The sequence below is a fragment of the Sander lucioperca genome, chromosome 7, assembly GCF_008315115.2.
Source record: "Sander lucioperca isolate FBNREF2018 chromosome 7, SLUC_FBN_1.2, whole genome shotgun sequence".
Classification (NCBI taxonomy): domain Eukaryota; kingdom Metazoa; phylum Chordata; class Actinopteri; order Perciformes; family Percidae; genus Sander; species Sander lucioperca.
Genome location: NC_050179.1, coordinates 771,229 through 794,699, shown reverse-complemented (window position 1 = coordinate 794,699; position 23,471 = coordinate 771,229). Strand labels below are relative to the sequence as shown.

At 41.2% G+C, this 23,471-nt stretch overlaps 1 protein-coding gene across 1 annotated transcript in view; it reads left to right on the top strand.

Moving 5' to 3' along the window:
* The first annotated feature begins 2,580 nt into the window (after positions 1–2,580).
* Positions 2,581–23,471, top strand: part of tmtc2b (transmembrane O-mannosyltransferase targeting cadherins 2b) — a 117,037-nt gene continuing 96,146 nt past the window's right edge. The window contains exon 1 of the mRNA XM_031283099.2: positions 2,581–3,064. Coding sequence (XP_031138959.1) covers positions 2,982–3,064 — 83 coding nt within the window. The 5' untranslated portion in view covers positions 2,581–2,981. The remainder of the gene's footprint in view (positions 3,065–23,471) is intronic.

The window sequence follows — 23,471 nt, the reverse complement described above, 5'->3', positions numbered from 1 at the left end:
CAGGCTTTGAACCTGATGTGGAAACAGGGTTGGATCGTTGATGTTTGGATATTTAATCAGTCCTCAGTGAATCGTAGACCAGAAGCAAAAACCTTGTGCCAGTTGCTCTGATCAGTCTAATTAATTCCTGAAATGTGTTACGTCGTAGTGTGCTGCTGCTGTCCTGTGAAAGGCTACATTGACGCCTGCTCCGACAGATGGGCTCTGTCTATTGAAGCAACCCTGAATCAATATGCAATGGGCCAGGCTACATGCTTTGTCTGTGGAGCACTTTTACAATTATTCTTTTTTTCTCTCCTTTTCTTTGCTGCTGGTCTCTTACTTTTTTATATTGTGCAATATCCTCTATGGAAGCAAGTCCAAGAACATTTGTCATAGTCATGACCAGTGGAAGACTTTGATTTGAATGTGCTATATTGTTTGTGGAAATTAAAACATGTTGTTCATGCAGAAATGGATGATACAGGATTCAATCTAGAAAAGTATAATAATAACCAAACATTGTTGTTACTCTTCATTTTATTTTACTCTATCACTTTTTTTATTTTTTAAATGGGGCATTTTGGAACAATGAGATACTAATTGTATAACTTCATTGCATTTATTTAAGGACAATGAATTTAGTTGTACAACAGAGACTGAAGTAATGAGTATGTGAGTTGTACTGTCTCCCCACAGACATCATGCACTGTGAGCCCTCTACTGGTCACTGTGGGGCCAGCTATAATGTCGCCTTCACTCATTGTTGAGGCCTAAAGCAATGGAAAGCAATTACTGCATTTGACACTGACGAGACTTTTAGTAGCCAGTATGATCAACATGTCACATTCTGTATCCTTCACATAAAGTAAAATAAAAAAAAAAATTTCCCTTTATGATTTAATCAGACAACCACTCTTTTTATCTTTTTTTTTTTCTTCTTTTTTTTTATTATCAAAGTGCTCTCTACTCTAACAGAATCTAGTCAGTGGACTGACAGAAGTCCAGTCACAAAACTATGATTCCTACTAAAGGCAGACTATAAAGTAGCTTTACATAAACAACTAGCCTTTTGCACTTTTTTCAATGAACAGAAATCAAAGCACATACACACAATGTCCCTTTTGCTGTTTTCTGCAGCTGTAATCATTTATGTTTAGATTATTAAAGCCATATCAGAATCAGAATGAAAGTTGATTAAAAGATGATTTTACAGCAATCCTGTTGTACTTTACATAGCTTTGGTGTTTAATTGGTATGCATCCCAATGAAGGAATAAGAGATACATAATAGCCTATACCATAATGTACACTATGCAGCTATTGGTAGATGAGGAGAGTGACATCTCTGATTGAAATAGCATTACATTCATTAAGGTGGTAACACCTAGGGAATGAAATAATAGTCAAATTAAACAAAATATTCATGATAATGCTCGAAGAAACCAAAGTAGCCTACCAACCTGAATAACTTCTAGATGTCCCTGAACGTCACTCTGAGGACCACCTCCATGTTATGGACGTGTTATGTTAGTGGTAGTAAATGACCCTTACCAACGGCTCTCAGCATCATGTAGTGTGATTTATCCCCGTCTCCGGAGGAGGGGCAGTGCGCATGCGCCCCAACTCTCCTAACCTAACCACATGCGTTTGGATTACGACTGCGTCAATTAACCAGAGACACCAAGAGCAGAGGCGGAAGTGAAGCAGATGCATCTCAGTTTTAAAGCACAAGTTCAAGCTCTATTATAAATCAAGAGAAAAGTGACAATAGAAGCTGTAATATAGATAAACTCATGTGAATACATTTAATGTATGTCGCCTACTTTTGCTAATTGCTTTTTTAGATGAGAATAGCGCTTAACAAAATGTAAAATATCAAAGATCAGATAATGCAGTAGTGGATAATAATAAAAATGGAATGATAGTGAATAACGGAAGACTTATGTTCAGTCATAATCATAAGTAATGGGAAATGTACTTGCAGTCATTGCAGACAGCCTACAATTTGGGATAGTAACACATTATTTTTGCATGTCCTAATTTATCTGTTATTTGTGCTATAAAATTAGAAGAAAACTTCCTCATATCATAATGTCTCATATTAGGGCTGGGCAATATATCGATATTATATCAATATCGTTATATGAGACTGGATATCGTCTTAGATTTTGGATATTGTGATCTAAGTGATCTGTCCCTGGTTTTAATGGCTGGATTACAGTAAAGTGATGTAATTTTTTGAATTTACCAGACTGTTCTAGCTTTTCTATTATTTGCGTTTACCCACTATAGTTATTATATAGGCTACACATTAATGATGATTATTTGTCAAAAATCTCATTGTGTAAATATTTTTTGTAAGCACCAATTGTCAACCCTACAATACCGCTGCAATGTCGATATTGAGATATTTGGTCAACAATATTGTGATATTAGATTTTTTTTCCATATCGCCCAGCTCTATCTCATATTGTCTTTAGCACCAGTAGGTCCATTGCTCGTAAAATGTAACTTTGATCAGCAAGCCTTATTTTGAAAGGTCTACCGGAAGTTGTAGATGCCTCTGTGGCTGACTTGAGAGCGGATTATCCAGCAGCGGCCGCCGGGGCCGCTGAGCATCAGAGCGCTGATCGTCCTCTGTGTCGGCGAGGCGTGCGGTTCGCTGTCACAGATTCACGTAAACGCTGCTCGTGTTTTATTTTCTTCCCAACTCCCAGCAGGATAACAAGCTCTCGAGCTCAGACCCAACATGGGTTAGAAAGAAAGCGACCTATGGATTATTACACTTTGTGCACTTCGCCGAGAATGATGGGGGGAGAAACAGACTTGTTTTCGCAGAGACATCCTGACAAAGACGGGGACTGAGAGGGAAACGAGATTGGGATTCGCTGCTTCTCTCAGTCTCGCTTCGCATCTTTGTCTTTTTTATCATTTATACTGTGTATTTTTTTTAATTTTTATTATTATTATTATTTCCCCGCGTGTGTGCGAGACAGAGAAATGTTTGCAGAATTGCTGTGCAGCGCCGTGGCTCTGGTCCTGTATGTCAACACTCTGGGCGCCGATTTCTGCTACGATGACAGGTACTTGGTTAAATGAATGACATCCAGCCTCATGTTACTAACGGCACTGGCTCCACTGTGTGTTCTCACCGATAGGCTACCTTATCATTTCTGGACAACAGCAAAGCAAAAATCATGATGTTGCCATAACTGTGAATGAGCGGTATTTCATTGCACCAGCAACACTGACAGTTAACTCATGTGAGTTTTTTTTTTTTTTTTTTTTTTTTTTTTAACACAAGCAGTCTGCCTCAAGGAAAGTGCCAATGTATCAATCAATAGTGCTTTGAAGAGCTGTAGAGTGATCAAAAATCAGTAACTTGGAAACCACTGTTATATTCGTACAGACACCTGTGTGTTTTTAGTGAGTTTATAGGCATCATGATCATACAGTATGTTCACATTTCCAATTATATTCCTGCAGCATTCTTTCAGTAATATCTTTCTGGCATCACTATAGTTTTCCCTGACTGATGAACAGTGAAACCAGTAGTAGTGTTGCAGTCTCCAGAGTCTAGAGTTGCTCCAAGTCTTGAGTTGTGCTGAGGAACTAATTGATCTCTGGAGGAGAAATATGTCTGCTCTCCCCAACAGCACCACACAGAAGCCCCCTTTTTGCCCAACAGTTCCGAATGTGCATCCTACTGGAACTTTGAGCACAGCATTTTATGATTAATTTACGTAAAAATAGACTGTAAGTTATTGTTACCCTCCACTCGAAGCCATCTGTGTGAGAAGGCGAGCATTGTGCATGGGTTCAGCCGCTGCTGTGATGCGGGGTAATGCATGCATTACTCATGGCTGGCCGTTTTGATATTTGATGGCTGAATGGTTGTCAGTGCCTCAGGCTCTTTTTATGCACCATCCATGCATCGATGTAGGTCAGAGGAATCCTTGTTTTCCTGCCATCACTATGTTGCTTCTTGCTGTCATTTTATAGCCATTGTATTGATTAATAATGAGCTCATATTTCTAGATATTAGGCATGGATACACCTGTTCTTAACAGAACCATTACTAATCTCTTTAAAGTGACTTTGCCCTAGCAGTATGTATAACAATCAATCAGTTACTTTTAATCGACAGGTGCACCCAGAGGATACAGCTTACCTCAACATCCTGTATTTTCTTCACAACTTTGCTCTGTAGAACACGTCTGATACTTTTCTTGTGGTAGAGTTGCTATAGTTTTTGCACTTTGTGTTCTGGTCAGGTGATTCAGGCAACTCTTGTACAAGAAAGATGGTGCTCTGTGTCCATAAAGCTGTCAGGGAGTGGCAGTGCTGTGCAGAGGTGAGAGGCTACCACTGCTTGTGACTGCTGCTGCAGAGTCAGCTGCTGGAGAGCCTCGAGCCTCCCAAGTTTTAATGTAAGACAGAGAGCCAAACTCTGATTATTCTGCGAAGAGATGTTAACATCATGTTATTTATTACCATGTGAGTTATTGCAGGCTTCTTATGAAACGGATGAATGACATACTGTAGTTCTCCAAGGCCTGAGGATTTTCTCTGACGTATTCTGTCTCTGACATGTTTTTCATTGCTGGCTGTCAGTCATCCAGTGTTATCTGTTTTTAACACCATGTGTTTGGTTCAGGCTTGCAATTAGCAGCAGTCTCCTGTCCCCTCGGGCTTCACTGGGAGGGAGGGAGATAGAGGAAGGGAGGGTGCGCAGTGATAAATATATATATATATATATATATATATATATATATATATATATATATATATAATTTTGCTTAGGAAAAACACACACTGATCTAATGCTAATGCTGTACTGCAAGTGTGCCATTACCCAACACCCTGCAGCTCATAGGTTGGATTTATTTTGACAGTAATTTATGGATCATACAGATAATGGTTTTCAAAAGCTCAAAGGACATCAGTATTACAGAATGTAAGGCCTCATGCTCTGAAATAAAGATCTATGGTTGATGTTTTATTTAGTGTGTATTTAAAAGTAAACCCTGTGGCTTCCATTGAATGTTCATGATAAATAGTTGCAGAAGAATTAAATATGGATATTTTGTCACAGCGCAACATTGATTCCTCTCTGTGAGGAGACGGATTGTGCTACTTTTTCGCTCTTGGCTGTGAAACTAATTCATTTACTCAACTCAGTGAGTGATTAAAAGTTAGGATCCAGAATTGTGCTGTGTGTATGGACGCGTGTGAAATGGCTTGGAGCTACAGAGCTGGCATAAGAGACACCTGAGGATTTGCGATCGATTGGCTGGCAGTCTCGTATGGCCCTGGAATACGTAATTATGTGTTGCTTTCTTTCTATGTAGCCTATTCTTGTTATGGTGAAGGGATTGTTTGAGAAAAATAAATCTGTCTAGGACTGTGGGGCCAGATTTATCAGCGCCATGGTCAACCCGCAGAAAGCGCACGCTGTGATACTTCAGCTTACGTCGTATTTACCAAACCTGCAGTTCATTGAGTAATCAGCGCCTTTCTCCGCCCACTATGCCGTAAATTGCGCTGTGGCAAAGCGTTAAGTACTTGTGCTATGATATGGCTGAGTGCAGACTGTGATATTCCCACTGCTGATGCTATGACTGTTTAAAATGATCCTGATGCCAATATTTGTAATGTAGCGAGGAGTTTAACAACTGCTGGAATGGAATGTGAACGCTGAGTCGGAGATTCAATGTCATTTCTTCCAGTAACTGTAATATTGCTGAATCTGTAACCCTTAATGATTTTGTGTTCACTCAACTGAAAAAGTGTGATCCTTGTGGCAAAAATCTTTTCAGCTCGTCTCCTTGGCCTATGTCTTCGTCTTGCTCGGATTACTGCTGCCTTTTCACCAGGAGGCATATGCGAGGAAACCCGTTTGCGGCTGGTTTACACCTGCTTTTAAGAGGCGGAGAATTTTCACCGCAAAATAGAGGCGCACTTTCACGGGCGTTTTTTGTACATACACATAATTAGGCGCACTTAATGCTTCCCCTCCCATCTCTTTATGGGAAACTCCCACTTTCACCTTGACCCTCCCGTGAATGCATATGCATGACACGGAAAAGCGCAATTTCCCATTTTCAGTTCCTGTGACAGGCAGTGTGCTCTTTCACCTCAGTGCGGCCTGTTTGTACATACCTCGCCATGCTTTTACGCGCACGTTGTGAAACAAATACGCCTGAAGTGGGCTCAAAAGCATTAGTACATCTGGCCCTGTGTGTTCTGAGACACATACTTCTTATCACTGGTTACACATTAATTTGAGCCCCAGCAAACTTCATGCATTTCATACATAGTAACCAAGGCCATCAGGAGGTCACAGTTAAAAGGGAAAAAACTGTTTACATGTGTTTATAAAAAATGTTATCCTCCAGGCTGTAAAAAAAAAAAAAAAAAGTAATAATCCCATGCAGGCCCCTCCGCCCCGGGGAGCTTTTCCTTTCTCACCCCTGGACACACTCATCATTAACACACACACAGCTTTGACACCTGCACTGGAAAATGGGAATCATACGTCATATAGTTCATATCTCTGCTGCTACAATCTACAGTTAGGGCTGAGGGAAAGAAGGAAAGAGCCCGGATAAATGTCAGAGGAGAAATACTGGTGCAATATTGTGTGACTTTCTGTAAGCCCGCACACTAGAAACCCGCGGTATAACAGCAAAACCTGGTGAAGTGTGTTATTAGCTTGATTGCCGGTGGTGAAATTTATGTCGCAGTCCTTTTTAAAGTTTCTGAATGAAAAATAGCTTAAGCAAATTAAACATACTAGTGAAGTTAAATAGGCAGCCACTTTCTCCATTACACGGCTGCAAACTTTGAGCTGTTTTCAAGGTATATTTCAGCCTGCCCACACACACCGGCTTTATGGATTATCGTTCCATGTCAGGAGCTTGACGGATGTGATGAACTGCACCCCACCTCATTTATCTGCCCTGGTGTGATGTTGTAAGGTTTGACTGTGTGAGGATGTGTGAAGGTTGCGGGTCACGTGGAAGGACACAGCCTCCCTGGGCGTGGGGGATGATTTATAATGCTCAAGACAGTTGGTAACGGCGAGCCGCTGCTCTACTCCATGCCCTGAAAGCTTTATTAGAGAAGTCGGGATTGGGGGCAGAACCGGACGCTTCACGCTGATGCGGTTTGATCTGAGCTTCGAGTCGATGACGGCAAGGAAGCCACACAGCACTTTGAGCGGTGACTCATGTTGTCTAATGATCATACCAACCGGGTTATGGAAAAAAAAAAACAGTAGTGGATCTGTATTCCTATATATCTTTTTATATTTTTGGTGTTTTTTTGTTCATTTTTGCTTCATTTGATGCCATTTTGTCATCATGTATAGTCAGCAGTTTCCTCTAAGATGCACAGACAAAGGCAGAGAAAAGTAGACTGGGTACTCGACCTCAAGTCTAATGACAATAAGGTTTTTGTGCACTCTTTATACCACTGTCTGGTACTTGTGGGGTGGAAGCAAGCCTATGTTGACCTACCTGGCCTGACGTGGACTTTGCAGCCGTCTGTGCCCATCGCTGCTTCCTCCATGGCACTGTGTGTCAGTGCACTGATCTGGAACCCTACTCTCATGGCCTATACTGTAGGATGGGCAGCTTGCGGTTATGTTGAGAGCCCAAGGGCGGCAACCCAGCAGTTTGAGTATCTCCACTTTTTTCCCCAGTCAGGCTCTCTGTCTGTGTGCTCCCTGTAATTACCGCCCTGCCTGCAGAGAGGGACTCACGCCATGGTTTGGTAGACGTAGCTGCTCTGCTCTCTCTCTCTCCCTCTCTCTCTCTCTCTCTCTCTCTCTCTCTCTCTCTCTCTCTCTCTCTCTCTCTCTCTCTCTCGCTCCCTCTATTTCTCTGTCTGGCTTCCCTTCATCAACCCCCCCAAAAGCCTTTTAGTCCTCCAGTGCCCATCATCCAACGACTGCCTCCAGATGGTCCCGTTTGGTAAGCAGTTTAGGGTTTTTCTCTCTTCTGCAGTTTGAACGGGAAGGTTTGAAGTGGATTCAAATGGAGGATGTTGTGTTTGCTTGTAGTTGCCAGGATGGAGACATCAAAGTGCCCAATGGCACAGACAGTGTGTAACGGAGTCATTGAAGATGGCCTCATGACTAAAAGAACATCCAGCCAATATTATTGTATATTCATATTAGGTTGCTAAAATCAATAAGTATGAAAGGGGTTGCTCATAGTGATGAACCCACAGAGAATTAGCTTTATAGCATCTTTCAGCTAATGGTTTTGGTTTTAAGTCCAGCAAATGTACTATTTTGGTTCATCACTCTCATAGCGTTTTTCGCCCACAACAATTACCTGTTTTCAGCAAAAAAAACCCTCTAAAAAACCCATTACTTCCCCAGCATGAAACAGCTGAGAAAGTTAGCAAGAAGCTAGTGAACATGAGGTCACATTTAGCAGCTTTAGCCTTTTAGCTAAAGCTAAAGAGAAGATCTTTGCTTCAAGAGTTAATGGAGAACAAACCTGCCGTAAAATACTACTCCATATACAAAGTAAATGGTATTCAGTTATTGCAGGTTTAGAAAAATGTCAATTATTAATATAAACACACAATGAATATGACTGATGACCAGTGTGGTAGTGGCTATTTTTACTGTGCAATGGAAGTGTTGTTTAGAGGAGGAAGCTTAAATGTTCCTGAATTTCCTCCCTCAAATCACCAGGGAGTGCAATCTGTTGGCAGGAGAGGAAGGAGATATGTGCGAGGCATCCTGCCCAATCTTGTTGGCCCCCACACTTTCTATGATAGATTTTCTCAGATGAGGGGAAGGCTGTGTGTGAGATTTCTGACCAACACTTACACATTATACACAATTACTGCGCCAACCTCTCGCTCCAGGTACAGTAGCTGTCAACTAATGTATTTTAAAAGTTATTTTCGCTCTTTTCATTCTAATTCCTTTCTCATTGTCTCTCAAGATGCCAGAGTATCAAAGAAACAATAACTAATCTCCTTCCATCCAGTCATTTCACAGAAATGGATGAATCTCTTGTGAGAATACTTCCGCCACTGTGACCATCGTTACTTGAGCTACACCAGTCCGGAAAGATCAGCTCAGTGTCTAACCACAGATAGATTGGATCTCCATTTTCCCAAGCTCTCATTTTCCAACAAATAGCCAATGAGGGTAGAAATTGTTATGTTCACCCTTGCCACTATTGCAAGATAAGCCAGCCTGGCAGAAATGCATTTGTTTCTAAAAATACCATTAATGAGGGTTTCTGATATGTTTGTGAGTTGCTTCCCTTACCCACAAAACCCTACAGAATTACTTCAAGCATCAGAGTGTTGGATAGAGTGAGTTCATATTTAGGTCAATAGGAAACAGGTGACTGGATATGATGCTCCCTTTTCTCCCTCACTGTCATCACCGGGCCCAGAATAAGACTTCATTATACTGTATCTTGCTCACCTCCTGAAGTTCATATAAAAAACGCTGGCCTTTGTACTGCATTCCCTGTGGTGAGGGCAGAAAGGGAAAATCTGAAATACCTGCATATCTGGAAAATGTGCAACAGCGATTAAATTTGAGAAAGTGTTTTATTGGTGCACTTCCTAACATGTAAAATGTGTTGAAACACACTCATTGCAGCAGAACACTGCAGTCCTGTTACTTAACTTTGGACTTCCTTTTCCCTACCTTTCCATTCTGCGTCTCCAGGTTTCTCAGTGACTGTCAAAACAGTTATATTAGCTCCTCAGACTGCTGTGTGGCCCAGAGTGGGAAGGCTGCTTCTAATGTGTGATCTGTGTATTGGCTGGTGTGACCCCGCCAGGCTTATGCAAACTTTCTCCTTCCTGCAGCTCACTTATTGCTCAGGCAATTTAAAGGCTTGGAAATATGTTTAGTTAGCGAAACTTGCAATATTTTGAATCACTTTCTATAATTCAACGAGGCCAATATTCACTGATTTTATTTGTTTGTTTTTGTGCCATGCATGCAAAGTGCCCAACCCTAATGGGTTTACAAGACACCAACATTTCATATGTTGGCCAATAAATAAGATATGTTTAAATAAACAATACAAAACAAGGGAGGAAGCCTAGTAATGGAAGGAAGAGCAGGTGCTCCTCATGCGTAGGCATAATACTGTCAATAGAAATGGAATAGATTCCAGACACAAAAGAACACTGCTTCATTAAAGTACAGAAATTTAAATCTTTATTATTGCGGCTACAGGATTTAAAAACGAGGCCAATGCATATCAATTTGACACTTTTACACTAACAAGTTTGTTAGCCGCATGGCTCTATGGATGGCAATGTCAGTCGGTCAGTCCACCACTTTGGTCCAGACTGAAACATCTCACCAACTATCAGATCGACTGCCATTAAACTATGTACATACATCAATGGTCCCCAGACCATGCATACTAATTACTTTTACTTTCCCTTTGGTGCCATCAGCCTTTGGTTTATGGCAGAATACCTGCAAAACTAATGATATTCCCATACCTGCTTACTTGTTCAACAAATACAGCCTCATATTGGCCACTAGTATGGCTATGGACTCTTGTTTCCAACTGTAAAGTGGCCCTATTTGGTCACAATAAAAAAAGAAAAGAAAAATAAATTAAGAGATCCTTATCAAATGTGTTTGTTTACGTTGTGTTTAAGTTAAAAAAAAATCAGGCAGGCTACAATAATACACCAACTAACAGTATGGCTATTCACAAATCTACCATAAAGTATATTCTCTGCTGCAACTAAAAGACACATCATTGTGCTCAAATCTGATTAGTGTGTGAACAGTAGCAGGATGTAGTGCTGAGCATGGTAGCACCACTAAGCCATACATTTTTCACTTAGTCACAGTTATCCTGAATGACACTTAACACAAGGAACATGCTCCTTCGACGCCACCGGACACCCATAACCTCCAAGTCCAGATGATGTCTAGACTCTTGAGAAAAGTGATACATACCTAAGTCTGTGATGGTGTGATGTGGAGTTGATCACACAGTTTGGAGCTGAAGGAAACTCCCCTTGATTACCGGAGCAAATGTGTGTGGCAGGTAAGGGAGCTGAATCACTCTGGTGATTGCCTGCTTTAGCTGATTGTCATTTGGGATAATCTACAGCACTAGGTAACTGTTCTCACTTTGGGATTGAAAGCTGCTCATGAGCAGTCAACGTGCTCATTGTTTCTTGAAAGCCCTCGATGGGCTCTAGTCCGGCCAAGGCAAGCTGCTTCAAAGCTGTATTAATAAGGCTCTAATGCTTTATAATCACCCCACTGGTATGCAGTGGGATGAGAAATGTAGCCATATGTAAATGTCGGGTTTTCTGCCCGCATTAGAGATTAACTTCGCTGCCCTGCACAAGACGTTAACCTTAGTCTTATTGGGGTATTCTCAGTGCTCCTTGCCTGGCTATTTAATTAAAAGCCAACAGATTATCTCTCCTAATACATCATGTGGTTATAGCAAGCACACACACATACAGTATACTGCACACAGACAGACACACATGATAATAATCACTTTAAATGGGAATAATGTTTAATACTGGACTGAATCATCCAATAAGCAAATCCCTCACATGGTCAGTATTGCGTGGCAGACGTTCAACACAGCTACTCAATAATGTGAGGAAGGTTAAAAAGCTGCCAAGGAATACACTAAGTCAAAATGGTGGAACAAATGTACTATTTGACCAACAGAACCAGATTAGTGGGGTTCAAAATCAAATAACATGATGCATCTGGTGTGTCAGCTCCGAGCAGACGTGTGTGTGGTGATGGGTAAATGCTGGCTATAGGTTATGCTCCCATCATTAGATGTGGGTCTCAAATGATTTAACTCTGCAGGGCTAAGTTGTTAATGGGTCTAGACAAGGTTTTGGATTTCGAGGGCTAATGCTGGCTGATGGCTCTTAAGCTGTGGCCACTCTCAGGCTCTTGGCCCTCTTCATATTAATGGGATTAACAGGACTGAGGATGAGAGGGGGCACGACATGTAAGCAGAGAACACCAAGCCATTAGAAACAAAAACTCCCCTGTCCCCCATATCCAACAGGGATGCTATAGTTTGTCCTTTTCAGTAAGGAAGAGGAGAAGGCTACCCCTCTTCACCGGGCCTCTCCATCTCGGTGGCCTTATTTTCTGACAAGGAGCACTGGCTCGTTTCGATAAGGTTATGACACAAGTTGGCCGGTCCGGGGGCAATGCCTTTGTCCATTGTGAGAAGAAGGGGCTGTGTGGTCCCTCTGTTCTCCCTGGACCCAATGAAGGAGGCCATTTGTCCCCAAATAGAGGGGAATTAAGCCCTGGTTGTGTTGGCCTGTTGTTTATAAAGGACAAAGAAGCAAGACCTCAGTGTTCAGTGTTTGGACAGAGCAGAAAACTGCTGCAGCTTTGCAGACCAAACCAGTCTGGACCAATTGGGTAAACTCATTACGGTCGTACGTGCTCTGGTTAGGGTTTTCAAGTGTCGGGACAAGAAAGGCAGAGGATTCACAGTTAGTGAGCTAACAGAAGCTTCTTTGTGTTATGAATATGCCGGCTCAACTTGTTAGTTTTGGGTGGCATGGATGTTTAGCTGGAAAGATGTTGCAATGGTCAATGCACTTGAGGAAATGCGGCGCGACAGGTTTTAGAGCTGGTTGCCAAAGCTGACAGAATCGTTGCCATACTTTAGTCATTTATAATTGGAGTAATTGCATTGCGTTTTAACTATACGCCATATTTTACTGACGAAGAAGTGAAATCAAGAATGGTTAAACATATTTTACATAACCCAAATCGACGTGTTGGTGCTCTCACTGTGGAGGGTTTGGTGTTTAACGATATATATTTAAACACAGTGGTTAGGCCTTACTGACGTTTCCGCGTTTCTGTACAGTGTTGCTTTGCTAAATACAGGATATCAGACTAAACTTTCTATTAATTTGACATTATCATCTTTTTCCCTTCCTTATTTCATGTTCATTTCTTGAAAAGACACAAGTGTTGGAATTTCTCAGTTTCGTGTTACCATTGTGGTTAAAGCGGTTGTCAAGTATGATTACAGTATCTGGTGTTTCCTAAGTGTGGTAAGTGAGTCAGATGCAGCACAGAACGGCCTGTGGTCTGGGTAACCTGCCGCTCCCCTCAGGATTGGAACACTGGGACACACAAGAAAACATGTGACCCTTGTGGCCTTCATTCTGGTGCTGTGTGTTCCATCAAGTCACTGAGTTGAGGTATCTGTAGAAAGGGGAACTTTATCACACACTTCAGATCAGAGAAAGGAAACAGAGGGACTGGTCAGGCGTGTGTTCTATAACACTTTTCTGTATTTGTGGGCTTGTGAACGAGCTAACAAAGCAACCTGAAGACTGGATACTTGTGGAGGATTTGCCTCCTCTCTCTCTCTTCCCTCTCTTCCCTCACTTCCTACCTCTCACCAGACCACAGCAACGGAGGAAGCACATCTTTTCACAAGCTGCCTCTAATTGATACTGTTGAGCCCTGGGAACCCAGTGCGTGGTTTTAGTACTCTGCAAAATGCGTGCAAAGCACAACAGCCTGCAGTATGCCACCCTCTGGGACACCACAGGTTATTTACAACCAGACGAGCAGTCTGGCCCAGGTCCTCGTATAGTTTCATTTAAGTAAGTTAAAAAAAAATAAAAAATACCCACCGCACTTGGATGTGACGCTTGCCAAGCCTTTCATCAAATAGCTACACTGAGCGAGGGCAAGAGTTGAATCCAATCCAGAACTGTAATCTCAGCCTTAAGGGGCTTTTCACTAAATGGTTGTGTGTGGTTATGAAGGAATGAAAGCAGTTATATATGTAGGTTAAGTTCCTGCTGTTGCCTTGCTGGCTTTATGCTAATATTTCTGTTTGTGCTTTTGCTATTCCTCACCAGCTACACCTGTATAGTTGTTTGAATGAATGCTTTTATTTCTAATAAGTCATATGAAGTAATATTTTTTTTTGTGTTTGGATATATGTATGTGGCATTACCAAATCCAATCAAATGTGGTGTAAATTGACTAGTCCTTATGTAAGCTTGTCATGGCTCGGTGAGGCAGACGAGTCTGACATCTCTCCAGATGGAGAACAGCTTGTGTTGAATTGTATTTCACAGACCGAGCCAACTTTCTCGTTCTCTCTTGCTCGCTCTCCCTCTCTCTCTCTGTCATCATGAATAAAATCACACTGGTGACGGATTGATAGAATCATGATGGTTTACAGGGTTGATTTCCGTGGTTTATTTTGGCTGAGCGCTGACTCTCCGTATCTGTGGCCGTGGTGTTTCTCCTCATCTTTGACCTCTCGCATGTGCGACTTTTCCCCTCTGGCTGTTTTGCCAAGTGAGGTCTTCGTCTTCGCCAGGAGATGGATGCGCACAATTGGCCCGAGTTTATTTTTGATCCGAGGAGGAAGTTTGGGTTGGGAGAAAGTGTGCGCAACTGTTTTTCCTTTACCAGCCCCTGAGGTTTGAGGATGTGGAGAGAAGCGCTGTCAGCTGCCCTGACGGAATGAGACTTCTTAAAGGCTCTCTCAAGAAAAATAAATTTATAAACTGAGAGATATTTAGGGTCTGCAAAAAAACAAAAGAGAAAAGAGCAGAGCTGGCAAGAAAGAACGACTGATGGAGCAATATGGCATTAAATGGAAGGTCTGATCCTTGCATAGGCGTAATTTATGGATTACAATAATCACTGGGGGGGACTTTTTTTTCGAAGTTTTTGTTCCTTTTCAATGTTTTTGTTGTTTTTGAACGTATTTGTTGCTTTTGAAAGATTTTTTTGGACAGTTGTTTCAATGTTTTTGTCGCCTTTTTCAAGTTTTTTTGGGACACTTTTCTATGTTTTTTTAAATACATGCATACATGTCCCGGTACCTCCTTTGATAGTTGAAGATCTCAACCCCCCCCAGTGTTGAACCCAAAGTTAAGCCCTTGGATCCTTGATTGTTTTAAGTGTGACTGTGAAGGCCTCGAGGTTGATCTGTTTCAGTCTATGGTAAGCGTGTCTTGTCCTTACTGTGAACTCCGGCTGCTTTACGGTCTTACAACATTTACCTGATGAGATGTTAAGAGGGCCCAAAACCACATTGGATCCCCCCCAAGTGGCTCTTCCAAACGTGTTCAGCCTGTACAGTAGACACATTTCTCGCCACCACATGGTAGAAACATCAGTGGCTGTTTTAATTAGGAAGCGGTTTAAGGGAAATCCATCCACGGCCCTGCTGGCTCACAAGCTTTTGGTTTTCATTTTGTGTGAGTGACTGCCCGGGGTCCTCGATGAAGACCCTCACCTTCAGACACATGAGGTTCACGACTGTTCAAACAAACTGTCACTCAAACCATCTCTTTCTGCCGAAACAGTGATGACCCGAGCAAGTCTTTTAGCCTCGTGCTCAGGCTTAATGTTTTATTTTCTAGAAACAAGCGCCACTATCTCGTAAAAAGACGGATTACACTATCATGAGAATGACACTTTTATCAAGGAACGTCTTGAGGCGAGTCAATTTCTGTTTGGGAAGAGGTGAAAATATCTTACCCTGCTGGCAGATTTCCACCACTTGTGTAAATAAAGATTATCAGCCCTAAACACTAAATTTAGTATGCATGCCATTTAGTACTGCTCTGAAAAAATGTGCTAATGCAGTGCGCCCATCACTCCACCTGATTGATGGCTCTCCCACATGACAGCTGATGTAAAGCAGGCAGGCCTTGGGGTACCTGCTATGTGGGCTCGTTGAGTCCCTTGGGATCCGAGAAAGATGTTGGGGGACAATAGACATCGATCAGCACTGTGATTACGCCACCTCTTAACACCGCACGTCCCGCACCTCATATTTTCATTCTCCTCAGAAGCTAGCATCTACCACCAGCTCAGGCAGAGGGTTATTGATTTTCAGTGATGGAACAATCCACCATAGTTTACCAGTGAACACACAGAGGGCTGGCCCTTATTAGGGGAATAAGGATTTCATTAATTTCTTCCTGCGGCCATTGCAGAGCCCATTCATTCATTCAATGAAGTGTAAATCCATAAAGGGAAATAAATGACTTATGTGTCTATTGCCTGCAGTGTCACAGCATTAGACATTTGTATGTAAACTGTATTATCTGTGGGTGCGGTTCATATCGAGACATGAGGAAGTAAAACCTTAAAAAAAAATTAGTATGTTTTGTGTTTTATGTGGCCAACAAGTACAGTTCAGATTGATGTCGGAGATGATGGTGTATCTGACACTTTACTGTTGGAGACGTTTGGCTGTAAATCATGTGGACGAATGATGGATATAGGTTGTCACAATGCACAGATGAGTTGGCAGGGCGCACGCTGGCATGTTTGCCTGCTCAATGAGCTTTTAATTAGCGGTAACAACTTGACATCAGCAAATGAGGGGTCTTTGGAAATCAGGAAATTCAACTTGTGTGGAAGAATAAAGGATGCATTTCTAAGATATACCTGTTTTCACAATGCTCTTATCTGGAGGACAAAATTAATTGTCTTTTATAGATTGTTCCTTTTTGCAAAGCTTTTTAGAAATTAAAGTTTTAAAAGGCAGAAATAGTGTTTATGGGACTCAAATATCTATTTACTGTACTTATTTATTTAACACACAACAAGACACATTTGTTTTTCCAGTGTAATTGGTTGTTGTTTTCATGATTAGTGGCAAAATTGCTAAATTGCAAACTTGGCTTTCACGCTTGTGCAATTACTATTTCCCATCTGAGAGCCGTGATTCAGCTATATGTGTGGTCCACAACTTGCTCAACACAGGGCCAGGCCTCCTGGTGTAGTTATTCAAAAATCAATATTTGAAATGTAAATACAAATATTTCATGTTGAAATATATATATAGCCTAATAGTTTTACAATACAGCATCTAAGTGAGTATATTGTTGGAAAGGAAACATTCATAGCTTTTCTGCCATTATCACATAATCATCATTATTAATTACCTCATAGCATTTAGACCATCAAACCTCTGGTTTCCTTCAAGAAACCAGCTCACATCATGCCCAGTATCAGATTAATGGGAGTAATAGCTATATGAAATATTGCTTATTCATTCTTGGAAGCTATCAGTGGTCTTTTTTTTTTCACGGTATTGCATTTCACGTATACAACCTAATCAATTCATCTCTATTCAAATAATCGACATCGTTTTGAGCGAGGGAATACTTGGCCAGGGAATGAAAGGCGGGGAGTGGAAACCTGACCAGAGCTGAAGAAGAGCCACAGGTCCATTGACTGCTCTGCGTTCACGGTTCCAGTTTTGTCCACAATAATCAAAAACAGCTACTTACATGCAGTTCTGCATGTTCCTTAATCTGAAACCCAGAAATAATACTGTAATAATGATAATATTGGCAAAGGTACCTAAAGCAATGTAACAGATGGATGATACTGCATGTTGTTCGCATCTAAACAGCTGCATCCTCAAAATAGATTTGGGATATATAGTTATTAATATAATAGAGGATTCTTCCAAAATCTTTAATTATTTGCAGATTTGCCTGACTTAGGAGGATTTCTGTGTAACTGTCAGTGGACTCCCAAGGGTGAGTCAGCTGCTGCAGCTGTAGACGCACGGTCTAAACTAGATTAAGAGTTGAAACCTTTCAGTCCCTGGTCCACAGGCTGTCCAACTTCTCTTAATTTAGATCCCTACCTTTCTTTCTCAATGTGTAAAAGTGAACATATGGGTTGCTAGATGATTCATGACTCGGGGTGTTGAAATTAATCATTGCATCGATGCATCGCGATGCGGACCTGGACGATTCTGCATCGATGCAGTGACAGACCATAATCGATTATTGCCTACTGATGTTACTGATTTTCCAGGTTTTTTTGTTTTTGTCTGTTGTCTGCTGTGTTCAGACTCCGTTACAGTCAGGAAGTGTCTTTTTTTTAAGAGCAGATACTGCTAAAGAGCAGATTTTTATTGTATCTGCTCTTAAAAAAACTGCTTGGATTTGTTGATGAAAACCATGTGTAGCAATATATAATAATATTGAGGAGGTGACGCATCGTGATATCGATTTGAATCGTAAATGTAATCGAATCGTGACACCAGTGAAGATTAACACCCCTATTCATGACTTCACTGAAAGCTATCAAAAGAAAACTAGAACCTTAAAGTCGAGGTGCATTTGATGTTGAACAGAGAATTCATGAAAAGAATTGATGATTGACATCAAAGTGAATAAAAACTGGTCAAACATCTTGATTTTATTTAAAAAAAAATGTATCAAAGAATCAACATTTTGTCCTGACCCCAGCTGGAGATAAAACCAAGTTCTCTTCTATAAGTGCATGCTTTCACCTCAACACATTTCCACTTTGTGACAGCTCTAAACCTTGAAGCAGAGGTCACCTGCACATTCATAAACCTGGTGCCGGTGACCTGGTGCCTACCTGGATGTTCAGCTCTAAACATTTTCACTTGTCTGCAGCTAATGTTGTCCTGTTGTTGCCTTGTTGTGGACAAACGGCAACGGTAACAACATAACTTGGCAGCTGCGCTCTACATATAAATACATCATGCTATATTGTGTGTTATAATGAACCCAAAGTTGTTAGTCTCAGCACACTAAGTAATCACTATCCATTATAACAATGGATGCAGTATGCAGTATGACAAGACCCTAATGTAAAATGGGGAGCAGCTGAGCGCTTTAACCTTGTCGATTCGCTGTGATGCAAGTGTAGCGGTGTGTGGTGAAACCTTTGGCTGATCTATGAGTCTATCTTTCTGTCAGCTTTGTGCAGTAGCCAACATTAGTTTTACTGGAACACTGGCCGTAGCTTATCACAAAGAGACTACATAAACATTTCATATGTTGAGCTGCCTTCCTCATTTTCCACTTGAATTTTTTCATGGAATACAAATATTGTTTTCTAATGCCCTCATTAGCAAATACTTGAGAAGTCAACCACACTTTATTAGCAGGAAAATATGGAAATATAAAAATCACACCTAATGGCTAATGGTACTGCAAATGATGCAGGTTAATGAGGCAGTCAAAGAATGCAAAAAACGTACTAAATCTCATTGAAATCATTCATAACTGGACCCACTATTATGGACAAACAACCTGGCATATCTCCAGCATCAGTCAACCAGATGCCAGAAGTGAACACTATTTCCTCATACAGTATATGTATGCTAGGATTGACAGCAGGTACTTGCATTATTTTCAGCAGCTTCGGTTTGGGTTATTAGCTCAAGTTGCTGATGTGTTTATGGCTGTTGGGGCTGTGTTTATTTGAGCTGGATTTAAGGCTGTTTATTTGGGACCAGCTTCTGAAGTATACAGTCAGATAATTGTGAGATTTATGAGCTAGATAAAACACCAGCTCAGTGTTCAGCAGAGTTTTTCTCAAGAGTTTTGGTACAGCTAAATCATTTACTTTAGGGAAACCCATAAAATGATTATGCCTGGCTCAGAATGAACAGAAAGTACCTGCTAATTTTCCCTGAATGCTCTCTGATTGTGAGCAACTGCAAGTATGGCTGACATTGACTAATGCAAGGTAATTATCCTGCTGCTTTTTTTTCTACCCAGCTTTCTATGTAAATAGACTGAAACTGAACCACAACCTGTGCAATATCATGCATTATTCAAAAGTAAAATTGTCTACTCCTTTTTCATGTTGCATTTTAAGCATCCAAGTTAATGTCTTACTTACTTTTTGCGTCCAATGCAGTCATAAACATGATCCTCATTATCTTTTTAACTGTTTATAGTCATGTCTCTCTGATCCTGTCTTGTTTAAAGGAGAAGGCTGATGTTACTCTCCTTTTCTCAAAAACTATGGCACTGAGCACTGAGCCTATTCCATTATTCTATTATTGAAGACGTAAATTAAAAAAACAGGTCACAAACATATTCTTTTATTTCTTTTTAAAAAAAGTTAGTTATCTCCTCGATGGGCACTGTAGATTTTACTAAACATTACCTAAACAGGAGTAAATGGTGCACTTGTTTAGGACTACTTTCAGTCGAGGATTAAAGGGGAACTATGCATTTATGCATTTTAGCTTAATTTACCTTAACTGAACTGCTTCAGAATCATTGGAATGGTTATATGACTTTTTCCGGGTTGAATGGTGGTCGTCTCGCTTCCCCCTAGCGCCTGTGAGCGGAAAAACCACCCTTGCAACTTTGGGCCGGCGAGCCAAATATCTATTCCGAAGCTGTAGAAACCTGTGAGCAAAAAGCGAAGAAATGGCCAAAACTGCATAGCGCCCCTTTAATACACATTTTTGGTGCTCTAGTCAGTGTAAACGGCAGCCGGACGGTGTACATGGGATTGGAAATGAACCTAACTACTGTACCTACGCTGATGGTGATGATGGAACATGTCACCCAGTGCAATGATGTGGCTTACTGATGTGTTTTTAATGTTTGGACAACAATGGCGTTCTATGGCACAGACAAATAAGCTGTATCTGGCTTTGACTACACAGACAATACTTGTTAGCTGCATCAATGTATTATTTGTTTTGGTCTGTTCTTGGTGTTTGTTAGTCTATATCCTTGACGTTCCGCTGCCGGGATTGCTCCGTTGCCGATGGAAATTCCGCCGTATTTTATATCATTTAGATATCCGTTGCTATGGGCTTCCTTTGTGTTGGCATTTTAAACTCTGGTCGTTTTTTATGAGGACTATGGTTAACCTTTTCTCAGATCTCTGCATGGTAGATCCAGATAGCTAGCTAGACTATCTGTCCAATCTGAGGCTATTTTGCAGCGGCAGCAGCTTTTCCCGGTGCTCAGCACCGCCTGAGACGATTGTGATTGGTTTAAAGAAATGCCAATAAACCAGAGCACGTTTTTCACGCATCCCGGAATGCTGTGTGGACTAGCCAGACCCTTCTCCGCAGCGCTGTGGAGGTAGTTCAAGCGAGACTAGGTGTTTGTTGACAAATGAGAACAATATAGTGTTTCTTAACCTGACGCGTCGTGTGGTTTGTTACACAAAACCATCTGAGGAGCCGTAACGTAATTGAAAAAAGCAGGCACTTTGCAAAAAGGCAGGTGATTGGATGAACCATCTGTCTATCACACTCTTGCCGAAGCCAGTCGGGAGAAGAGCGAAACAATCTTTTTCATTGAGAAAAGCATTCAGTGCTGTTCTTTGCTCGTCTTTCAAAGAAGAAATACTCTCCAGTTCTGATATAACTAATGCTATTGCAGCATCTACGCTAACATCTTTAGGAGAACACATTACTTGAAGCCTGACAAGATGGATTTGTGTGGGATCTAATGGTATCGCGAGATTCCAGCTGCCAGCCTCATTCTTAAAAACCCATATTCCTCTGGAGCGTTATTGGTTGGAATGAATCATACATACTGTTTTGCCCCAAAACCAAGGGCCAGTGGTGGCCTCTTATAGAGCTAACCAGCAAGAGACTGGTAATTGATTTGTTAAAGCCCCCCTACTGGCTTGGTGAAATGAGATGACAAGTACAGTCCTGAGGCGTAACTGAGTGGAGTGAGGGATGAGGGTAAAAAAGAGGTCCATGACCCACAGGAAGATCAATACTACATGATGAGGCTGTGGAAATGGTGCTGCAGCTTTTTGTTCTCATTCAGGCCTTAGCAATAAACCAACCATTTTGCCACACCACACTTTTGATGTTATCAGAAAAACATATTTTAGTAACACAGGCCATTTGTTTTTACTGGCCATATGTATGACCATGTGGTTTTCCATACTACAGGCAGAGAATCATTCTTTTTAACTGCCCATCATTGTAAGTGATATCAAGCACATACAATGCAATGTGGATCCCAAACAAAGGCTTATGGTAGGCTATAAAATGAAATGGAGTCCCACTACAAAGGAATAGAGACATCACTCCCTTACGCTGTGTTTTTTGTAGTTCAAATCATTAGAAGTTGTTGCAAAGATTAACAACCACAATTCTACTCTATTGGAAAAAGATGAGTTCACATCTTTGGGATGTGGGCTTGATTGCAGTGTACAATACCTGATGTGTGGTGAAAAATGGTGTTCATTAATTCCACCAAATACTATTTGCTTGAAACAACAATTTGCCAGGATAACATGAATAATACAATCGAAGGACACTGATGCAGAGATGTTTGGTTCCCTCTGGGTTGTGGATCCGACTTTGAAACCAACTGTAGCGCTTTATCAATCTGTTTGTATGTACAGTATCGAATCAATTAGGGCTGGGCGATATGGAGAAAATCAAATATCACAATATTTTTTACCAAATACCTCAATATCGATACCACAACAATATTGCAGTGTTGACTAATGGTATAATATTCACAAAATATTTACACAATGAGATTTTTGATAAATAATCACCAGTAATGTAGATATAATGACTAAGTGGGTAAAGGCAACTAATAGAACAGTTACAACAGTCTGGTAAGTTAAGAAAATGACATCACTTTACTGTAATGCAGCCTTTAAAACCAGGAAAAGACAACACTTATGCCATATTACGATATCCAAAATCTAAGACGATATCTAGTCTCATATCATGATAACGATATATTATTGATATATTGCCTAGTTCTAGAATAAATGCAGTGCAGTGTTTGGCAGCATTACCTTCCAGCTCGGCTTTTCCTTAGCCAAAGAGGGGATAGGTCAATTGCAAGTGCACTTTTCAAGTCATAAAAATCCATATACAGTACAAGTATTTATCTTTGAGGTTTAGAGAGAATTCCTCGCCCTCAGGAAAGGCGGCTGAAGGATTGGAGGGAATAATAGCTCACTTTGCACCTCATAAAAACCTGTGAGCACACCTCGAGTGCTGCTGCTGAAGGTCTCTCACTGAAGGTCCTTCGCTTGCAGACCTCAAAGCAGTCCCTGAGGATTATAGAAGTGATGAGCAGGGCAGTACAGAGGATATCTGCCTTCACACCACTGATGTGTGTGTTTAGTCGTCTTCCCTGCTTCCTTCACTATAAACCACAGTTTAAGGCTCATACAAGGACAAGATATCATGAATACCTTATTCCCTTCATTTTCTGAGTTGAGCAGCCTTTTCCTGCCACAGCTCCCATTCGACACTCCAAAGTGCTAAAGTGTGTATTTCTTTGCCACAAGATGCAAGAGTCTGGCCTGAACCCTTGGCTACTGAGCTGAACCAAATGTGTGCGCTGTGTGGTGTTTTAACCCAGTTTGTATGACTTGAATTTTTAATATCTGCTAAGCTCCAGGAATGCACTCTGTTGCGCTGGCATAACAGGCATGGCGGAGAGCGGGTGTACCCATTGCATCCGATGCAAGTGATTTCATTATTCTGCAGCGGTTCACCAACACTAACCACTACTTTTGGGCAATGATAGCAGACTGAGCTAGAACTGAACTTCAGTGAATGAATTATGAGGGGATGAACTGACAGATGAGCGCTTTATTTCATCCTCCCTCCCAACAGATACAGCATGGGTATTGGCTGGAGCTGTGTGGTCCGAGTCTTTTGTTACACTGACAGA